The 22,503-nt window shown below is 42.5% G+C and overlaps 1 protein-coding gene across 2 annotated transcripts in view; it reads left to right on the top strand.

Moving 5' to 3' along the window:
* The first annotated feature begins 5,500 nt into the window (after positions 1-5,500).
* LOC133444449 (cytochrome P450 2F2-like) overlaps positions 5,501-22,503 on the top strand; it is a 56,859-nt gene continuing 39,856 nt past the window's right edge. For both annotated transcript variants that reach the window (XM_061722245.1, XM_061722244.1), the window contains exons 1-2: positions 5,501-5,684; positions 22,045-22,207. In XM_061722245.1, the coding sequence (XP_061578229.1) occupies positions 5,523-5,684; positions 22,045-22,207 (325 nt within the window). In that variant the 5' untranslated portion in view covers positions 5,501-5,522. The remainder of the gene's footprint in view (positions 5,685-22,044; positions 22,208-22,503) is intronic.

Raw genomic sequence — 22,503 nt, 5'->3', positions numbered from 1 at the left:
TACGTGGATTAATCCTGCTGAAGGAGCGGCGGACGTCAGCCTCGCTGATGGTTACGGGACAGTCCAAGGGGGGTTGAGGGGGGGTCTGTTCTCCCGCAGAGGTGACGGTGTGGGTGGGGGGAAGTTGTGCTGACAGAGGGCTCAAACCTGGCATAAAATGAGTTAAGTTCATCTGGGAGGGTAGATGTTATTTGTGGGGTTTGGTTTTTTTTCCCCTTGTAGTCACTTATAGCCTGGAGTCCACACCATAGGTGCCTCGGGTTGTTGGTAACGAGCTTGGACTCCAGTTTTTGACTGTATTCCCTCTTGGCCAGTTTGATGGTTGCCCTGAGTGAATAATTTGCCTTTTTATACTCCTCCTGAGAACCAGACCGGTGAGCTATGAGCCGAGTATGGAGAGCTGTCCGCACTTCAGCATTCAGCCATGGTTTCTGGTTGGGCATGATTTTTATTTTCCTTGTGGGTACCACATACTCTGTGCACTTTCTGATGTAGCTGGTGACAGTGTCAGTGTAGTCGTTCAGATTCCCTGCAGCCTTGAACGCATCCCAGTCCGTGTGATCAAAACAATCCTGAAGGATGCCTTCTGATTGGTCTGACCAGCGATGTACCGTCCTATAGACAGGGGCTTCCCGTTTCAGTCTCTGCCTATAGGCGGGGAGGAGCAGAATGGAGCAGTGGTCGGATTTGCCAAAAGCCGGTCGGGGGAGGGCTCTGTAACCATTGCGGAAGGCAGAGTAGCAGTGATCCAGCGTGTTTACACCTCGGGTTGCGAAGTGGATATGCTGCTGGAGTTTGGGCATAATCTTTTTTAGATTAGCCTTATTAAAATCTCCAGCCACGACCATCGCTGTATCTGGCTGATGTATCTCCTGCCTGCTGATCGCGCCGTGCAGTTCCTCAAGCGCTGTGTTTGTGTTGGCGTCTGGCGGGATGTAAACAGCGGCGACGGTGACCGAAGTAAATTCCCTTGGGAGCCAAACAGGACGACACTGCAGCATGATGTACTCCAGATCGCGTGTGCAGACTTTTCCTACGGTCACGATGTTCCTCTGGTCACACCAGGCCCGGTTGACCAAAAGACAGACACCTCCTCCCGTCTTCTTCCCGGAGAGCACCGTGTCTCGATCCGCTCGGTGGACGGAGAAGCCCAGGACATCGATGGCATGCTCCGGTACTGCAGCTGACAGCCAGGTCTCCGTAAGACAAATGATGTTACAGTTTTTTATGTCAGGCTGGAAATATATCCGCGCGCGTAGTTCATGCAGTTTATTTTCTAAAGACTGCACGTTAGCCAGCAGCATACTAGGAAGAGGAGCACGGTGTGCACGCCGCCTCAATCGAACCAGGACGCCGGCTCTCCTGCCTCTTTTCCTCCACTGAAGTTCGGGGAATAGGGCGATGCGATCCGAGTGTGTCCCGCGATGAGTGTGGCTCTTCCTTCTGATGTTTAATAGCATGTTTCTGCTGTAGGTGATTATCGTCATTGTAGCTGTCAAAAGTCCCCTAAACTGTGTTAAACTGATGTTACTAGACATCAGTTTCCTAAGGTCCTATGATCAACTAGATATTTTTAAATATCAGTTGTCACTACAAACAATTGCGGAGCTCCCAACACGTCGCCCTCCTCACGGCGCCATCACTCATCACATCACATCAAGGAAGGAAGGAATGAAAGACAAGACAATACACGAACAACACCATTTCATCCCCAGTCCGACGGCCAAGTCGAGCGCTTTAACGCCACTCTACAGAAGATCTTGGCCACCACTGCTGAACGTTGCCACTGGGACTATCGGGCAACTAAACACAGCTCCACAGGCCTGACGCCCAACATGATGCTCTTTGGGAGGGAGATAACTGAGCCAGTCGACCTGTTTGCTGGTCTGCCCCCTGATACCGACAACTTAAGCACCCAGCCACAGTATGCCCAACAGCTCAGGGAAGGGCTGGAGCTCTCACACCAGTTAGCACGGGAGGCACTGGGAAAATCTGTTGAACGGTCCGAACAACAGTACGCCAAAAATATCTGTTGAGTCCAACACAAAGTCGGCGATGCAGTTTGGTACCTGATAAAAGGCACCAAGAGGGTGAAAAACAAAGTACGGAAGTTCTTACCATCCTACGAAGGTCCCTACTTTGTTGTGGGATTGCTGGACGACCTGGTCTACAGGATTAAAAAGAGTCAGAGGGCAAAGACTAAAGTGGTGCAACATGAGAAGCTCAAGCCTTACCATTCAAGGACCCTGCTGGACAAACAACTTGTCCTGAGGTAGGGTGTAGGCAGATCGCTGCCCTCCTCAGTTATAAAAAAAAAAGAGTTCCAGTAAAAAGGAAAAAAAAGAGTTCCAGTAAAAAGAAAAAAAAAACAAAAGAGTTCCAGAAATGCTGCGAGTTGTGAATGTTCTGTAAAGTTTGCACAATTTTGTATATTTTTATGGGCCTGTTTAGTTAAATTACTAGAGTGAGTAATTTGGACACTGTTTAGCTGTACATTATGGTCTTAGTACCCTGCATATTTAAGTTACTGTTGAGATTTCAATATAGACGTACAATAATAATAAGGAATTTAACTTGTAATGCACTTTACATTCAATGAATCTCAAAGTGCTACACTTAGACCATTATTCATTCATACACATCCTCACTGGTGGTGAGCTACGTTTTGTAGCCACAGCTGCCCTGGGGCAGACTGACAGAAGCGTGGCTGCCATTCCGCGCCAAACGGCCCCTCCGACCACCACCAAACATGCATACACATTCACACGGGGCAAGGTGGGTAAGGTGTCTTGCCCAAGGACACTACGACAGCAACTAGGACGGAGCGGGATTCGAACCGCCAACCTTCCGATCATTGGACGACCCGCTCTACCACCTGAGCTACTGCCGCCCCAGTACAAGAACAAAAAGGGAGCATTTCATTTGTTTATATGTGTAAAATATGTGTGTTATCCTGATTTACCCCCTTTTCGAGCCTGTTGTCTTGAGAGTAATGTCACACCAGATTTGATTTTAGTTGTTAAGCATCACCCGTTTATTTATTTATTTTTTTTTAGTATATATACTGGAGATGTTTTGCAGATGTCTGTAAACATGAGAAGGATATGCAGTATGCTTTCATTGACATTATATGGACATTGCTTTTGCCTGAAATGGCAGTGTCTGTGTTCGTGTGTGTGTGTGTGTGTTACGTAGTAGGTGCGGCGGAGGAGAGAGAGAGAGATGCCGGTGTGAGCGTGTGGAAGACTGTTACAAGTTTTCAGTTACTTTCAGTGTCCACCGTTAGTGTTAAGTTGTCGGCCCTCAAGTATTTTGTTTGCTCTTTGCAAGTTTTTAATAAATGTGCGAGGTCGCATGGACAGTATTTTTCCTTCGTCCCTTTTTTTTCCTTCACTTTCCCCGGACTAGTAGACGACGCCGGTTACCAGCAACGAGCCAGAATCTGTAACTAACCACCAGCTCACCCAACTACGGTTCGGAGATAGGACTGGAAGATAAAAAGGTAACAACATACACAATGAATGGGAAAGCCGGCGGCGGCTGCCGCTGTGCACACTCTATGTAAAAACCGCTTTAAGGTGTGTGTGAGGAACCGCAACTTTTCACATTCAAAAGACTTTTTGTACATCCAACCATGAGCCGAGAAAGTACACGAGGCCCCAGATCATGCTGTATTACGATTTTGAAATGGCTAAAACTTTAGGTCCTAAAAAGCAGGTTCAGAAATTCTGTGTTTGTGAATGTACATCTAGCAGTTCTTTGTCACACGGATGGTTTAAATAAATGTGGTTTTGGGGAAATACTTAAGACTCAAATTGATGACTTGAAAAGTTTAGAAACAAAAGGAGTTCAACTTCCATGCATTGAAGAGCCATTGTTTGGCTCTGTATTTCAAGTCACAGCTTGTTAGGTTTCGTTTAATCATTTAATGCAACACAGTGGTGTAGATTTTGTCTGATAGACAAGGAAGAAATTTAGTCCCACTTTACTGAGAACAATCCTGGCCTTGTTTTAAGCACTCGAGAGCTTCATGTGGAACATTGTGACACAGTAAAGGAGATCCAATTCTTCTTTCCATTTATGGTATTAAAGAATCTTGTGTGCTCAACTCATTAAAATATTTCTACATTTGTGACAATCATGAAGGTCATATAATGCATGATTTGTTGGAAGGGGTTGTACAATATGAGCTCAAGTTGTTTTTTCAGCACTTGATAAAAAATGGATACATCTCTATGAACACATTACTGGACAGAATGCAGAGCTTTAATTATGGTTACTTAGAACATAAAAAAAACAACCAAGTGGATTGAAAATAAATGACAACAACAGGTACTTAGTCCTGTCTCCATGTTTATGTCTTGTCATTTTCTTTTTTACTTTGAAGGTCTTAACTCCCTTCTTGTTTCAGGTCACTTGCCCTTCCCCATGTTTCTTGGCCTGATTATCTCCACCTGTTCCTCGTTACCCTGGGTTTAATAATCTGCGTCTTCCTCTGTCTTGGCCAGTGCATCTTGCTTGGTTATGTCCTCTTTGGCCATTGCTTCAACCACAGGATTCTTGTTGTTGCCCCAATGTAGAGTTTTGATTTTTTAAAGTAGTTTAGGTTCGTAGTTATGGTTAGAATAGCCTTGTCATAGATTTTCAGTTAGTAGTAACTTTTGTTAGCCTCATTGTATTCCTCCTTTCAGTGAATTTTTGTTTTGTAACATTTAATAGCCACACTTCTTCCCAGTTGGAAGAAGTGTGAGAATTGGTAGTTTTTGTAGCCTGTTTTCTTATCTTGAAGTGTCTTCCTATTGTGGGATTCACAGAAAAGTTATTTTGTTACTCCTATCCCTGCATCTGCGTCCAGAGCCCACTTGGTGTTGTGCCAGGAACTTTATGTTCCTTTCATTGCAAATTATTGACAGTGTTGTCTCCTATGGCATGGTATGTTACTTAGAGCATCTAATCTGTGACCTAAATAAACCAGCACAACATATTCCTTGTTCCCTGAAAGAATACCCTGTTCCCTGAAAGAAAACCTCGTTCCTAAGCACCATTTAATGATTCCCTAAGATGTATTAAATATATTGTCCCACTTTTCAATACATGGTGTATGCGATTTGAAGTAAAACACTGTTTGTTTGTTTGTTTGGTTTTTTTTGTTTGTTTTTTTTTTTTCAAAAAGTCCGTCGAAAATAAAAAAAAACCTCACAAACTTTTGGGTAATTATTTGCGTTTACATTTGTCAGTGTTTATATGAGGATAATTATTGTATAGTTAATAAACACACCTGTGAAATAGTTGAGACAAAAAATGTTTCTTGTGTTAAGTGTTAAGTGTTAAAGTCTATATTTACATAAAAGCAGTTGCTGTGTACCGATTACACATTAACAACCCATTCCCTGTCTCTCTGCAAGGTATCTCTTATGCTTTAAATAAAGGAACCAACTTCACAGTCAGACCAGGTGGTCCTGAGAGCCGAGTCAACATTTTACAAGTCAACCAGCTGGCCTCTTCCATTCATTCCAGTTACCATGTTGGTGTCAACAGTTTTGCTGTTCCTCTGTGTTTTTTTCATCATCCTTCAACTCAAATCACGGAGGCCCAAGAACTTCCCACCTGGACCTCCAGCACTGCCTGTTCTGGGGAACCTTTTAACCCTGACTCAAGGTGACCTCTTGAAAGGATTGGAGAGGGTAAGAAATGCTAAAGTTAATGCTGTTAGCCCTTTGAATGATTTAAATCATAATGATGATGATTATGATAATAGTAATGATAAAGCACCTACACTTTCTGTTGTGGGTAATAGTATCTAATACCGCTGTAGAAACACATTTTAAACACTCAAGGTGACTGCAAGACCTGAAAAAGACTAAAATAATATAATAGCCCTCTTAAATAAAGACTTGGCAATATGGCTCAAATTATTGAATTATCTTTTAAGTGCAAAAGGGTCAAAACATATCTCAAGTTTCAATGCAGGAGTGACACAGAGAGTCTCCAGTGCAGCTGTTTGACAAAACAGAGCTTGATGCTCTTTAGGCAAAATAACCTGCAGTTTTCAGACAGCCAGCCAGTCAGGGAGCTAAACCCAAACTGCACAGATACAATACTAGTGTACCCTGAATGTACTCAAAATGAAGAATCTCCATCACAATTCTACACTTTGTTTTTCTGTAACTAAAATAATTTCTGCATGCAACACCAACTAACATACAAAGATCAATAAATGTCACAATGAGTAATGAACAACCAATGAGTAATGTCAATAATGGATCAAACAATGGAACAAGTTAGAAAAAGATTAGAACTTGGTAAACCGCAGAGGAACATGTAACGCGCCAATAAGTAATAATCTTTCAATGACACAGGATTTCCGGAGCCGGAGTGAACATAATCAAGTCAAATCAAACTTTATTTGTTTAGCACTTTTCATACAAAATAAAATTGCAACGCAAAGCGCTTTACATAATACATAAAACGTAATAATGTCGCCCAAGTATATGTAATAAGTGCAGTATGTACCTCTAATTATATGACAACAAACGCCACCTTAAGCTATCAACATGTGGTTTCATATGATAACATATTTCCATTTCCAGTTAAGTGGAAGAAGGGACAGTGGGGACAACTCTGAGAAATGAGTGGGATCAGAGGTCTAAGGATTTTCTTTTCTTTTCTTCTTGTTATGTCTTTTAATATTTACTCAGGGGAGGTCCTGTTGAGCATCTCAGAGGCACCAAGAGACATTTTACATTGTAATAGAATAAATAAATACATTTAAACTGTATTTAATCAAATTGAATTTGAAAAGAAAAGCCGAGGGTTGTCCTATGCCAAATCATTTTTTTTAAAACATGAGTCAACACAAAAAGGACCAATAATCATCAAATCCAGTCGGTGCGTAACACCACAAGCAGCAGACCGGGGCCTCATGTACAAAGAGTGCAGCACACAAAAAACATCCCTACGCCAGTTTCTACGCACACGTCGGATGTTCAAAAAGTGGCTAGAACGTGAAAAGTTGCAGTCTTTCACGCACACATCAAGTCTTATGGGCAGAAATATGTGCCACTAGAAACTGAATTTGAATCATTAGGGCCCGAGCACCTTCAGAGCGAAGGCCCTATTGTATTTGCAGGAATTTTTATTATTATTATTATTAGGGCCCGAGCACTTGCAGTGCGAAGGCCCTATTGTAATTGCAGGAATTATTATGGGCATGCCAAGTAATGGCATGACCATATTGCAATCGTCCAGAATGGCCCAAAGGGCAATGTTGCTAGCATTTTGCTAACAAGCTAAAGTCGCAAAAGTCCCACGTCACACCAGCGGGTGTACAGCATGACCCCGCACTGATGTGGAAAAAAAAAATCCCCAAAAACTAAAACACGTCCGAAAAAATGAGGAAAAACATGAAAATGAAGGCGATATATTGGTATACAGAAAAGTTTCCCTTTTCTTATTATTCTTATTATTCCGCACTTTTTTTCGTCCGTTAATACGGCCCGAACCGCAACGTGCACCCATGCATGGCATACATCGTTGGATGCGTGTCCATCGTGATTCGATGGGTATTACTTTTCTCAGTAATAGGGGTTACCGTGGCAACGCTAGTTGCCAAAAAGCAAAAAAAAAGGCGAAAATTCCCGCGCTTATTGCTCGGCCGAACTTTATCGTAGAGACATCGTTCAAACTTTGAAACACTCGGCCCGATAGTCTTTAAAGGACCATACAACTACATCATTCTAGTTATTACGGTTTTTGCGATATTTAACTTTCAATTTAAAAAAAAAATCTCTTTTATTTTGGACGTTTGTTGCTAGGCAACGGTTTATCGTACAGACATCATTACAACATTGACAAACCCGGGACGCTTTGTACTGCAACATATTTTAGTCTCGTCAAGCTAGCTATTACAGTTTTTGAGATATTCCACGTTGCTCATTTTGACGCTAACGGAATTTTGGACGCTTGTTGCGCGGCAACGCGATAATGTAGAGACTTTGATTCAACGTTAAAATACTCAGCTTGATGTGGACTACAACATACTGAGGTCTCATTACGCTGTCGTTTACAGCTTTTGAGATATTGAAGCCAAATTGTCCCATTCTATCCTATGGGGCTTGTTACTATGGCAAAAAAACCAATGCATTTGTATGGGGGACCATGTGAATAAACAATCTGTTAATGCTGTCCGAACCGGAACGTGCACCCATGCATGGCATACATCGTTGGATGCGTCTCCATCGTGCCTCGATGAGCATTACTTTTCTCAGTCAAAAGTGTTACCGTGGCAACGCTAGACGCCAAAAAGAAAAAAAAAAAGGCGAAAATTCAGACGCTTATTGCTCGGTCGAACTTTATCGTAGAGACATCGTTCAAACTTTCAAACACTCGGCCCGATTGGCACTAACGGACCCTACAAGCTCATTGTGCCAATTATTAAAATTTTTGCGATATTGACCTTTAATTTTTCTTTTTTATTTCCATTTGACTTTGGACGCTTGTTGCTAGGCAACAGATTATCGTAGAGACATCGTACAAATGTCCCCTGACTCGGCACGCTGTGGACTTCAACATACTCAAATCTCATGAAGCTGGTATTTAAGGAAATTTTATGTCAAAATCCAGGCCAAATGGCCCCATTCATTCGGATGGGGTTTTGTACCATGGTGAAAAAAAAAACCTATCCGTTAACGTAGCCTGAACCAGAACGTGCACTCATGCATGGCATACATCGTTACATGCGTCTCCATCTTGCCTCGATGGGCATTACTATTCTCAGTCAAAAGCGTTACCATGGCAATGCTAGATGCCAAAAAGCGCGCCCCATTAATAACTATTGGGAGCACAGGAATGAATGAAATACAAGCGTAAAAACACCTCAAGCTGACATAGAACCACCCCGAACACAACCACTACAGCCCCAAACCAAAGCAGCGAGAGGGGGCGAATGGGCGGTAGGGCATGCCCATATCAAAATTTCCAGAAATTTTCTAGTTATTATTATTCTTATTATTCCGCACTTTTTTTTGTCCGTTAATACGGCCCGAACCGCAACGTGCACCCATGCATGGCATACATCGTTGGATGCGTCTCCATCGTGATTCGATGGGTATTACTTTTCTCAGTAATAGGGGTTACCGTGGCAACGCTAGATGCCAAAAAGCAAAAAAAAAGGCGAAAATTCCCGCGCTTATTGCTCGGCCAAACTTTATCGTAGAGACATCGTTCAAACTTTGAAACACTCGGCCCGATAGTCTTTAAAGGACCATACAACTTCATCATGCTAGTTATTACGGTTTTTGCGATATTTAACTTTCAATTAAAAAAAAAAATCACTTTTATTTTGGACGCTTGTTGCTAGGCAACGGTTTATCGTACAGACATCATTACAACATTGACCAACCCGGGACGCTTTGTACTGCAACATATTTTAGTCTCGTCATGCTTGCTATTACGGTTTTTGAGATATTCCACATTGTTCATTTTGATGCTAACGGAACTTCGGATGCTTGTTGCGCGGCAACGCGGTATCGCAGAGACTTGGTTCCAACGTTACAAGACTCAGCTTCATGTGGACTACAACATACTGAGGTCTCATTACGCTGTCGTTTACAGCTTTTGAGATATTAAAGCCAAATTGTCCCATTCTATCCTATGGGGCTTGTTACCATGGCAACAAAAACCAATGCATTTGTATGGGGGACCATGTGAATAAACAATCTGTTAATGCTGCCCGAACCAGAACGTGCACCCATGCATGGCATATATCGTTGGATGCGTCTCCATCGTGCCTTAATGTGCATTACTTTGTTCAGTCAAAAGTGTTACCGTGGCAACGCTAGATGCCAAAAAGCAAAAAAAAAAGGCGAAAATTCAGACGCTTATTTCTCGGCCGGACTTTATCGTAGAGACATCGTTCAAACTTCCAAACACTCGGCCTGATTGGCAAATACGGACCCTAGAACCTCATTATGCCAATTTTTAAAGTTTTTGCGATATTGACCTTTCTTTTTTTTTTTTATTTCCGTTTGACTTTGGACGCTTGTTGCTAGGTAACAGGTTATCGTAGAGACATCGTACAAATGTTTCTCGACTCGGCACGCTGTGGACTTCAACATACTCAAATTTCATGAAGCTGGGATTTAAGGAAATTTTATGTCAAAATCCAGGCCAAAAGGCCCCATTCATTCGGATGGGTTTTTTTTACCACGGTGAAACAAAAACCTATCCGTTAACGTAGCCTGAACCGGAACATGCACCCATGCATGGCGTACATCGTTAGATGCGTCTCCATCTTGCCTCGATGGGCATTACTATTCTCAGTCAAAAGCGATACCGTGGCAACGCTAGATGCCAAAAAGTGCGCCCCATTAATAACTATTGGGAGCACAGGAATGAATGAAATACAAGCGTCAAAACACCTCAAACTGACATAGAACCCCCCCGAACACAAACACTACAGCCCCAAACCAAAGCAGCGAGAGGGGACGAATGGGCGGTAGGGCATGCCCATATCAAAATTTCCAGAAATTTTCTAGTTCTTCTTCTTCTTATTGTTCTGACAAAAGGAAGGCCTTTTTGCCCCCCTAAAAGTGCCCAAAAAGTCACCAAATTTTGCATGCAAGCCAGGCCTGGCGAAAAATTTGATATTTAATGGTTTGCATTAATGGGCGTGGCAAAATGGCTCAACAGCGCCCCCTTGAAAACTTTGTGCCTCAAGCCCCACAATACGATTTGACGTACATGCACGAAAATCGCTACACACCTGTATCAGTACACAACTTAAAGAAAAGTCTCTTGGCGACATGGCCGAAACCGAACAGGAAGTCAGCCAATTTGAATTAATCGTGTCACTTTGGCGCAATTTATGCCATTCCTTCGGCAGTTAATACGGCCCGAACCGTAACGTGCCCCCAAGTGTGTTATACATCAAAATGTGCGTCTCCATCCTGCGACAACACGCATTACTTTTCTCTTTCAAAAGCGTTACCGTGGCGACCCTAGACACCAAAAAGCACGCCCACCCTTCATCTGGTTGGTTCAGACAGAAAAAACTTTGCGCCTCAAGCCCCATAATACGGTTTGACGTACATGAACGAAAATCGGTACACACCTGTATCATGTCGCAACTTAAAGAAAAGTCTCTTGGCACCATGGCCGAAACCGAACAGGAAGTCGGCCATTTTGAACATTCTGAATTAATCGCGTAATTTTGGAGCAATATATGCCATTCCTTCGAGAATTAATACGGCCCGAACCGTATCGTGAACCCAGATGTGTTATACATCAAAATGTGCGTCTCCATCCTGCGACTACGCGCATTACTTTTCTCTTTCAAAAGTGTTACCGTGGCAACGCTAGACGCCAAAAGGCGCGGCCCCCCTTCATCTGATTGGTCCATATTTGATAGTTCCCCAAAAGTCACCAAATTTTGCATGCAAGGCAGGCCTGGCAATAAATTTGATATTTCATGGTTTGTATTAATGGGCGTGGCAAAATGGCTCAACAGCGCCCCCCGGAAAACTTTGTGCCTCAAGCCCCACAATACGGTTTGACGTACATGCACGAAAATCGGTACACACCTGTATCATGTCACAACTTAAAGAAAAGTCTCTTGGCGCCATGGCCGAAACCGAACAGGAAGTCGGCCATTTTGAATTCATTGTGTAATTTTGACGCAATTTATGCCATTCCTTCGGCAATTAATACGGCCCGAACCGTAACGTGAACCCAGGTGTGTTATACATCAAAATGTGCGTCTCCATCCTGCGACTACCCGCATTACTTTTCTCTTTCAAAAGTGTTACCGTGGCGACGCTAGACGCCAAAAGGTGCGCCCCCCTTCATCTGATTGGTCCATATTTGATAGTTCCCCAAAAGTCACCAAATTTTGCATGCAAGACAGGCCTGGCGATAAATTTGATATTTCATGGTTTGCATTAATGGGCGTGGCCTAACGGCTCAACAGTGCCCCCTAGAATACTTTTCTCTGCCATAACTTTTGAAAGGTTTGACATAGAGAGTCGTGGGTGGCGTCATGGGACTCGGTATTGAGTCCTTGACCATAATTGGTGAAAATTAGCCCTGCCCCTTCTTCTGATTGGTTGTCCCTATTTCCTGCTATAACTTTTGAATGTTTTGACATAGAGAGTCGTGGGTGGTGTCATGGGAATCTCTAATGAGTCCTTAGGCTTCGTTGGCCTTAATTAGCCCCGCCCCTTCTTCTGATTGGTTGTCCCTTTTTTCTGCTATAACCTTTGAATGGTTTGACATAGAGAGTCGTGGGTGGTGTCATCAGATTCTGTATGGAGTCCTTGACCTTCATTGGCCTGAATTAGCCCCGCCCCTTCATCTGATTGGTTGTCCCTTTTTTCTGCTATATCTTTTGAATGGTTTGACATAGGAAGTCGTGGGTGGTGTCGTTTCTGATATGCTTATGGGGGGCGGTGGCCGTGAGTGTGAGGGCCCGTTCATCGCTGCTTGCAGCTTTAATTATTATTATTATTATTTTCCTGACAAAGTGAAGGCCTTTTTGCCCCCCTTAACATGCCCAAAAAGTCACCAAATTTTGCACCCTAGTCAGGCCTGGCGAAAAATTTGATATTTAATGGTTTGCATTAATGGGCGTGGCAAAATGGCTCAACAGCGCCCCCTTGAAAACTTTGTGCCTCAAGCCCCACGATACGGTTTGACGTACATGCACGAAAATCGGTACACACCTGTATCATGGGACAACTTAAACAAAAGTCTCTTGGGATCATGCCCGAAACCGAACAGGAGGTCGGCCATTTTGAATTAGTCGTGTCATTTTGGCGAAATTTATGCCATTCCTTCGAAAGTTAATTCAGCCCGAACCGTAACGTGCCCCCAAGTGTGTTATACATCAAAATGTGCGTCTCCATCCTGCGACAACACGCATTACTTTTCTCTTTGAAAAGCGTTACCGTGGCGGCGCTAGACACCAAAAAGCGCGCCCACCCTTCATCTGGTTGGTTCGACAGAAAAAACTTTGTGCCTCAAGCCCCATAATACGGTTTGACTTACATGCACGGAAATCGGTACACACCTGTATCATGTCGCAACTAAAAGAAAAGTCTCTTGGCGCCATGGCCGAAACCGAACAGGAAGTCGGCCATTTTGAACATTCTGAATTAATTGCGTAACTTTGGAGCAATATATGCCATTCCTTCGAGAGTTAATTCAGCCCGAACCGTATCGTGAACCCAGGTGTGTTATACATCAAAATGTGCGTCTCCATCCTGCGACTACACGCATTACTTTTCTCTTTCGAAAGTGTTACCGTGGCGACGCTAGACGCCAACAAGCGCACCCCCCCTTCATCTGATTGGTCCATATTTGATAGTTCCCCAAAAGGCACCAAATTTGGCATGCAAGCCATGCCTGGCGATAAATTTGATATTTCATGGTTTGCATTAATGGGCGTGGCAAAATGGCTCAACAGCGCCCCCCGGAAAACTTTGTGCCTCAAGCCCCACAATACGGTTTGACGTACATGCACGAAAATCGGTACACACCTGTATCATGGCACAACTTAAAGAAAAGTCTCTTGGAGCCATGGCCGAAACCGAACAGGATGTCGGCCATTTTGAATAAATTGTGTCATTTTGGCGAAATTTATGCCATTCCTTCGGCAGTTAATTCAGCCCGAACCGTAACGTGCACCCAGGTGTGTTATACATCAAAATGTGCGTCTACATCCTGCAACACCACGCATTACTTTTCTCTTTCAAAAGTGTTACCGTGGCGACGCTAGACGCCAAAAGGCGCGCCCCCCCTTCATGTGATTGGTCCATATTTGATAGTTCTCCAAAAGTCACCAAATTTTGCATGCAAGCCAGACTTGGCGATAAATTTGATATTTCATGGGTTGCATTAATGGGCGTGGCCTAACGGCTCAACAGCGCCCCCTAGAATACTTTTATCTGCCATAACTTTTGAATGGTTTGACATAGGAAGTTGTGGGTGGTGTCATGGGACTCTGTAATGAATCCTTAAGCTTCGTTGGCCTTAATTAGCCCCGCCCCTTCTTCTGATTGGTTGTCCCTTTTTTCTGCTATAACTTTTTAATGGTTTGACTCCCGCTTCCTGATTCAAACGTCTGCCGGCCCCGCCCCCCGACCAATCAGGGGCAAGTAGGGTGATGACGGCCCCGCCCCCCGACCAATCAGTGGCGAGTAGGGTGATGACGGCCCCGCCCCCCGACCGATCAGCTGTTGTAATGTGGTGACGTCAGAAATAGTCCCGTGCTCAGCCCGGTTAGAACCTCGGTTGAATGGTTACAGAAAGAGTAATAAATGAAATTGTAGTGTTTTACTAATATTTATACCTTACAAATATTTAAAAATTAGGAAAAAAAGTTCCACACATTTTATTGCTATGTTGGTCTCTCCTAAGCCAGTAAGTCAAAACGAAAGGTATGGCTGACACATAGCTCACCCAGAGCATATTGGTCTTTGGTGCCAGAGGTCGGGAGTTCGAGCCTGGTTAAATGCCGAAAATTATGTCAGCAATTTTTTTTTTTTTTTTTACATCAAAATGTGCGTCTCTGTCCTGCGACGACGCACATTACTTTTCTCTTTCAAAAGTGTTACCGTGGCGACGCTAGACGCGAAAAAGCGCGCCTTCCCTTCATCTGATCGGTCCATATTTGATAGTTCTCCAAAAGTCACCAAATTTTGCATGCAGGCCAGGCCTGGTGATAAATTTGATATTTCATGGTTTGCATTAATGGGCGTTGCCTAACGGCTCAACAGCGCCCCCTAGAATACTTTTCTCTGCCATAACTTTTGAAAGGTTTGACATAAAGAGTCGTGGGTGGTGTCATGGGACTCAGTATTGAGTCCTTGACCATAATTGGTGAAAATTAGCCCCGCCCCTTCTTCTGATTGGTCGTACCGATTTTCTGCTATAACTTTTGAATGGTTTGACATAGAGAGTCGTGGGTGGTGTCATCAGATTCTGTATGGAGTCCTTGACCTTCATTGGCCTGAATTAGCTCCGCCCCTTCTTCTGATTGGTTGTCCCTTTTTTCTGCTATATCTTTTGAATGGTTTGACATAGGAAGTCGTGGATGGTGTCATTTCTGATATGCTTATGGGGGCGGTGGCAGTGAGTGCGAGGGCCCGTTCATCGCTGCTTGCAGCTTTAATTTATATTTGAATTTGAATTGCTCAACTTGAATAATTGCATTAAAAAACTGAATATGAATCACATAATTAGGGCCCGAGCACCTTCAGTGCGAAGGCCCTATTGTATCTGTAGGAATTTTTCTTTCTTTCTTTCTTTCTTCTGACGAAAGGAGGGCCTTTTTGCCCCCCTAAACGTGCCCAAAAAGTCACCAAATTTTGCATGCAAGCCAGGCCTGGCGAAAAATTTGATATTTAATGGTTTACATTAATGGGCGTGCCAAAATGGCTCAACAGCGCCCCCCGGAAAACTTTGTGCCTCAAGCCCCACAATACGGTTTGACGTACATGCACGAAAATCGCTACACACCTGTATCAGTACACAACTTAAAGAAAAGTCTCTTGGCGACATGGCCGAAACCGAACAGGAAGTCGGCCATTTTGAATTAATCGTGTCACTTTGGCGCAATTTATGCCATTCCTTCGGCAGTTAATACGGCCCGAACCGTAACGTGCACCCAGATGTGTTATACATCAAAATATGCGTCTCCATTCTGTGACAACACGCATTACTTTTCTCTTTCAAAAGCGTTACCGTGGCGACGCTAGACGCCAAAAAGCGCGCCCACCCTTCATCTGATTCGTTCAGACAGAAAAAACTTTGCGCCTCAAGCCCCATAATACGGTTTGACGTACATGAACGAAAATCGGTACACACCTGTATCATGTCGCAACTTAAAGAAAAGTCTCTTGGCGCTATGGCCGAAACCGAACAGGAAGTCGGCCATTTTGAACATTCTGAATTAATCACGTAATTTTGGAGCAATATATGCCATTCATTCGAGAATTAATACGGCCCGAACCGTAACGTGCACCCAGGTGTGTTATACATCAAAATATGCGTCTCCATCCTGCGACTACGCGCATTACTTTTCTCTTTCAAAAGTGTTACCGTGGCGACGCTAGACGCCAAAAAGCGCGCCCCCCTTTCATCTGATTGGTCCATATTTGATAGTTCCCCAAAAGGCACCAAATTTGGCATGCAAGCCAGGCCTGGCGATAAATTTGATATTTAATGGTTTGCATTAATGGGCGTGGCCTAATGGCTCAACAGCGCCACCTGGAAAACGTTGTGCCTCAAGCCCCACAATACGGTTTGACGTACATGCACGAAAATCGGTACACACCTGTATCATGTCGCAACTTAAAGAAAAGTCTCTTGGCGCCATGGCCGAAACCGAACAGGATGTCGGCCATTTTGAATTAATTGTGTCACTTTGGCGCAATTTATGCCATTCCTTCCGCAGTTAATACGGCCCGAACCGTAACGTGCACCCAGATGTGTTATACATCAAAATATGCGTCTCCATCCTGCGACAACACGCATTACTTTTCTCTTTCAAAAGCGTTACCGTGGCGACGCTAGACGCCAAAAAGCGCGCCCCCCTTCATCTGATTGGTCCATATTTGATAGTTCTCCAAAAGTCATCAAATTTTGCATGCAAGCCAGGCCTGGCAATAAATTTGATATTTCATGGTTTGCATTAATGGGCGTGGCAAAATGGCTCAACAGCGCCACCTGGAAAACTTTTCTCTGCCATAACTTTTGAATGGTATGACATAAAGAGTCGTGGGTGGTGTCATGGGACTCGGTATTGAGTCCTTGACCATAATTAGTGAAAATTAGCCCCACCCCTTCTTCTGATTGGTTGTCCCTTTTTTCTGCTATAACTTTTGAATGGTTTGACATAGGAAGTCGTGGGTGGTGTCATGTCTGATATGCTTATGGGGGGCGGTGGCTGTGAGTGCGAGGGCCCGTTCATCGCTGCTTACAGCTTTAATTTGAATTTGTATTGTTTAATTTGAATCATTGCATTGAAAAACTGAATCTACATTCCGAAAAACTGAATCTACATTCAGCTCTCACAATTCAAATTCAGTTCTGGAAATTCAATTTCAATTCTACTGTGCCAGACATCCGGGTCTTCTGGAGGAACAGCAATCGAGTGCAGATACAAAGAACTCGGGTATCAGTCACATGACGTTTTTTGTTGTCAGCGCCATCTTGAGGACCGACCGGGGACATTCCAGCCCCCCGGTCTCGCACTCAGCAGCGCGCCGATTTTTCCCAGTGGCCAGCCGCGGTACTGCAACAAAAAATCCCATGGGGCCCAGAAAGCTTTTTTCCCATAGACCGCAATAGTAAAAGAGAAGCCTCTAAAACTGTTCACAGGACACCTCCAGCTGTAACCACCGGCAATTACTAATCTTTGTATTCTATATTTTTTTAAGTCATGGACTTTATACATACCCATACCTGCCAACATTGGGCTGGGAAAAAGAGGTAGATTTTCTGGGGTAGCGTTTAAATCCATAGCTACAATGAAATGTGCTAAAATGTACCTCCCAAAATGACTCTACAGCCTTCTTGGAGCCAAATATGTTTAATATTAATAACAATAAAATACAATACACTAACATGTCACTGAGAGGTTGGCTGGTACGAGCTGATGTGACTGATGTGAGTTTTTATTGAATGTTTAGGCAACTTAGAGTCTGATATTGAGTCAGCTGCAGGTGCTGCAGGACTATAGAAAGTGTTTATTCGGAAAGTGTTAGACCAGTCTCTTCTCCAGGTGATGGAGGCTGGGACCTCGACCGGTCTCTCCTCCTGCGGCTACAACACTCCAAGTTACAGGAACTTTGCTCTTTATTTCTCATGTTTGCACCTCGATAATCACGTTGGAACAACTTGCCTTTATTTCTGCTGCGGAGAAATCATATCGTCATGCTTCATGTTTTAAATATAAGTTTATATTTGTCAAGGTTTGACATTCCCCCCAGCTTTCAGTTTCTGTTTTCCCCCGCCTGTGTCCCATCTGCCTTGATTGTGTCTGCACCTGTGTCTCGTCATGTCTCGTTATCCCCTCAGTATATCTGGTCTTGTCATTCCCTTGTTCCCTGTCGGACCGTACTGTTTTTCCCTCCATGTGCTCCATGGTTTCTAGTTTTTTGATCCCTGTTTCTGTTAGTTTTATGATCCTGCCAAGCAGCGTTTTGATTTTGGTTTTTTGCCTCTTGCTTCCTTTGGATTAAAACCCTTGTTTTTTGAGAACTCCTGCCTCCGGCCTCCCTCTCTCTCCTGCGTTTGAGTCCACACCTTACCCCCAGACGTGACAATATTGTTATACTTATGAGAGAGGTGATCGCAGACATCCACAATATGTAAGATTCAATACACATGCACGTTGGGCTTAATCCGTTAGTTTATAATACGCGTGACAATAAAGCAGAACGAGGAGCCGTTTTTCATCCACCAACTTAAGTTCTGGTGTCGGTTCTTAAAATACAAACAAAAAAGGAGAGTGTCATGATGCACTAATGCTGCCCATAAACATTCACAAACCCGTACGATCATAATAAAACCAAAACTCTTCACGGAATGCAACACGAAGCAAAGAACAACATTACCCATAATGTAATGCAGCTGAAATCGGAAGAAATGCCCCAAAATAAATTATTTTTCCAGGCCTCAACTTTTGACAAGAGTGTTTCCAGCTCACAGCCGATGTTTTTTTTAAAAATGTGTCTTACTTGTTTTTCAAAGTTCCTTGTTAGGATGAGCGTTTTTTTTATGGATATTTATCATCATTATCATATTCAAATGGATCTATTTGAGGGAGGAGACAGGGAGGAGTGTTGTGCTCCTGCATTTGCATTCAATTCCACGTTGATTGTGATGTTCAAAGAAACGTGCATGGATTTGAGCGTACATACACTTTTGAACATCTGAATTTATTTTTTTACATACAAAAGAATTCCATGCCTGGATTCACGTTGAAATCCACGCAATCTTTGTACATGAGGCCCCTGGTGATGTCACAGATGCTGTGTACCAAAAATCGTCCTTGAGATCCACACTGCTCGTGGAAACAAACAGGAGCTTCAAAACTAGTAGGAGGGACAATGACAACATGAAAAAACGTTGAGAACCTATGAGATGAGAACCTAACTTGTTCCCTTGAGTCTTAAAAGTAGAATATCAAGTGATGTCCTCATAAGATTGGCCATTCAAGTTTTTTCTTTTCAATACCAACATGAAAAGAAAACATGAAGAAGACATGTTTTCAGCATGAACTTAGTTGCCAAACTTTATTCTTTTATTTTTATCCCTTTATGTTACTTTATTTTTATTCATAACTCCACAGTTAAATCACATCAAAGAATAATTATATACTGTACGACGGTCACGTTTTATTACTGATTTATTCTCTGATAAATGTTGTATTCACACTCTTTCTAGTCGGCAAAGCAAGGCGAGTTTATTTCTATAGCACAATTCAACAAGATGATTGTTTTTACAAACACATTAAAACATAAATAAAAACCAATTAAAAGTTAAAATATGATCAAGATTTGGAACTGCAGATGTAGAGCTTTATTCAAAGGCAGCTGAGAACAGGTGAGTCTTTAACCTGGAGTGTTTCAGCTGATTTGAAACGTTCTTGAAGTTTGTTTCAAACATGTGGAGCATAAAAGCTGAATGCACCTTCTCCATGTCTGAAAAAAGTATCTAATACTCAAGGTGACTGCAATACCTGAATAATACTTAGATCATATAAAAACACTCTTAAATAATACGGCTCTACTTAGTGAATTATTTAATTATCTTTTGCATGAAAAAGGGTAAAAATGTACATCTTAAGCTTCAATGCAGGAGTGACACACAGAGTCTTCAGTACATCAGTTTTACAGAACAGAGCTCGGTGCTTTTAACACAAAATAACATGCAGTTCTCAAAACAACATCTTCGTCTGTGTCAGACAATTAAAAACTGCACGGATGCAATACTGGTCTGACCTGAATGGACTCATAATGACCTCACAGTGACTGGAAATTTCTATCTCGCTTGCTTTACAAATTTATTTTGTTGTTTAATATGTTCAGCTGACTTAATGCAAATTAGAATTTTTTCCAACCAGCATTGTGGGTCACAAAACAACAAACTCCCTGCCTTGAATCAATATATGATCAGCATGCTTTCATGCTTAAAGTACTCTAAAGTATGCACATTCAAATCATAAAAGATTAGTTAAAATACTGATGGGATTTACAGTGTTTATAAATGTAAACAGACTTCTAGTGGCTACAGAGGTGGGCTTGGGTCTGGAGGTTCAAGGTTCAAGCCCCGGAATGGCAATCAAGATCAACTACGGTACCTTGGACCCCTGAGCAAGGACTTAACCCTAATTGCTCCCCTGTGTTTGTTCTCTCAGATCTAAGTCGCTTTGGATAAAAGCGTCTGCTATATGACAGTAGTAGTAGTAGTAGTAGTAGTAATAGTAGTAGTAATTCCCACAGAGGTAACTTTACGCACAACTGGTACCTGTCCTATCAATACTGCGAGTCATGCATACTGTGTTCTTTTCTTATTTCAATTGTTGATATGAAAATCTGCATGGGTTGGTACGGAAAACAAAGTATACCATAAAGTAAAAATAATAAGTAAAAATTAAGAATGAAAACAAAAACGTGTTTTTTAAACAATATTCAGGAGGATCATTTCCAATCCTATGTCTCAAATAGCTGATATAGCTGAAATCTTAAAAGGCTGTTAAAAAAGAGAGATGGGGGGCTAAAGTCTGAACGGTTATCTGAATGTACACAGGCCATAGCAGTGTACTGAAGGGGGTTCAGGTAACACCACATCTGGAAATATTTTGCCTTTGACATAATTTTAATAATTTTGTCCAAGTATGGAACTGAATCAAGCCAAATCTATTTATTCTATTACTTCTCTCATTCAAATTAATGAGAGAGGGGGGTCCTTGGCTGGTCACTCCTGGTGCTACAGCAGACCTGTAGGGGAGAGAAAAAGCAGAGAAGAGACAGCGAGCGAGAGGGGGGCCTTGCTCTTTTATAGCGGGGCCCAGGAAGTCGATGCGGCCCCTCCTGCAGTTTGGAGTCATGTCCAATCAGAGCGGGGTCCCTTATCACTGAAGGGCCACATGTGCAAATCCTGCAAAGCTTTGTCCATGGAGGTTTTGAAGTCTTCTTAGTTCCTTTGTTCTTCAAGCCATGTGCTTCAAGTCGTAAAACTTTAGTCCTGGTCTCAGTCGAAGGCCGAAAACCCGGCCTTCAACCGGTCAGAGCCTGACTGTTCCCCATCACACATTTCATATAAATTCATAATCACACGGGTCCATAATCACACCATGAATTCATAATCACACATGGGCAGTGGCCCAACAATATGCTGCCTGAATAATGAGTTCAAGAGGATTTACTCTTACAAGGTTTTTCAAAAAATGTAATATTTTAACACTGCGTTAAGCCTGACTGATGTTTTTCTCCACTCTCTGATTTTGGCCGTTCTGTTATTATTCTCATTATTTTGGAGTTGCAAATCTGTGACATGTGAGTTTAAAGTGTTTTTTGTTCTAAATAGTGGATGTATGGCTGGGAGTGTAGTAAGAGAATAATGCAACCATGCAGTCAAAATGTATTTAAAATGTACTTTAAATAGACAAGATTTTTAAGATTAGGTACTCTGACTTTAATTTATTTCAGCATAAGGATAAATACTTTGATGCGTAATTAACATCTAATCTTTCACTGTAAATGCAAGTAAGTGAGTGAGTTAAAATTATACTTGAATTGTTGAATAAAGATTCAAATAGTATAGCAAACTTCAGAATAAGGGCTTAGTTTAATTTTAGAAAGCTTTCACACTTTTCAGTATTTTGCTCATGATTTTGAAATCTTTAATCCTCTCCCTATTGATCCTGCTCTGGTGTTCTGCGCCATACTTCTTTATTCCATAAAAACACTGAATTGTTTTTAATTCCTTTCATCTAAATGTAATATATGACACATCCATCCGGTCTTCCTTTCTTTCTAGCTGAGGAAGCCTTATGGAGATGTCTACAGTCTGTACTTCGGTACAAAACCATCTGTTGTCATCAATGGGCTGAAGGCCATGAAGGAGGCAATGGTGATCAAGGCCACAGATTTTGCTGGACGACCCCAGGATGTGCTGCTTTGTGACGTCTTCCAGAGAAAAGGTAGAATAAATGCACAAGAGACGGATGCAACTCCCTATGAAATGGAAAAACCAGAGGTGAAAGTATACTGAAATGGGAAAGAACTATGTTTTTGTACAAAAATCGTTGATGGAATACTGTTGCATCAATGCCTCTTGCCTGTAATGAGCTGGGATAGGTCAAAAGTAAAAATATTTATAGAAAGGCTGTTTTCCAAACCACATGATATACTATTACTAATTCTGTGAAAATAGTAAAAGAAATGCAAACAGTTGATTTATTGTCTCACGCCACCTGGAGAAGCTATCTGTGTCATT

This window comes from Cololabis saira, chromosome 5 (assembly GCF_033807715.1).
Source record: "Cololabis saira isolate AMF1-May2022 chromosome 5, fColSai1.1, whole genome shotgun sequence".
NCBI lineage: Eukaryota > Metazoa > Chordata > Actinopteri > Beloniformes > Belonidae > Cololabis > Cololabis saira.
This window is presented reverse-complemented; position numbering and strand designations above follow the sequence as displayed.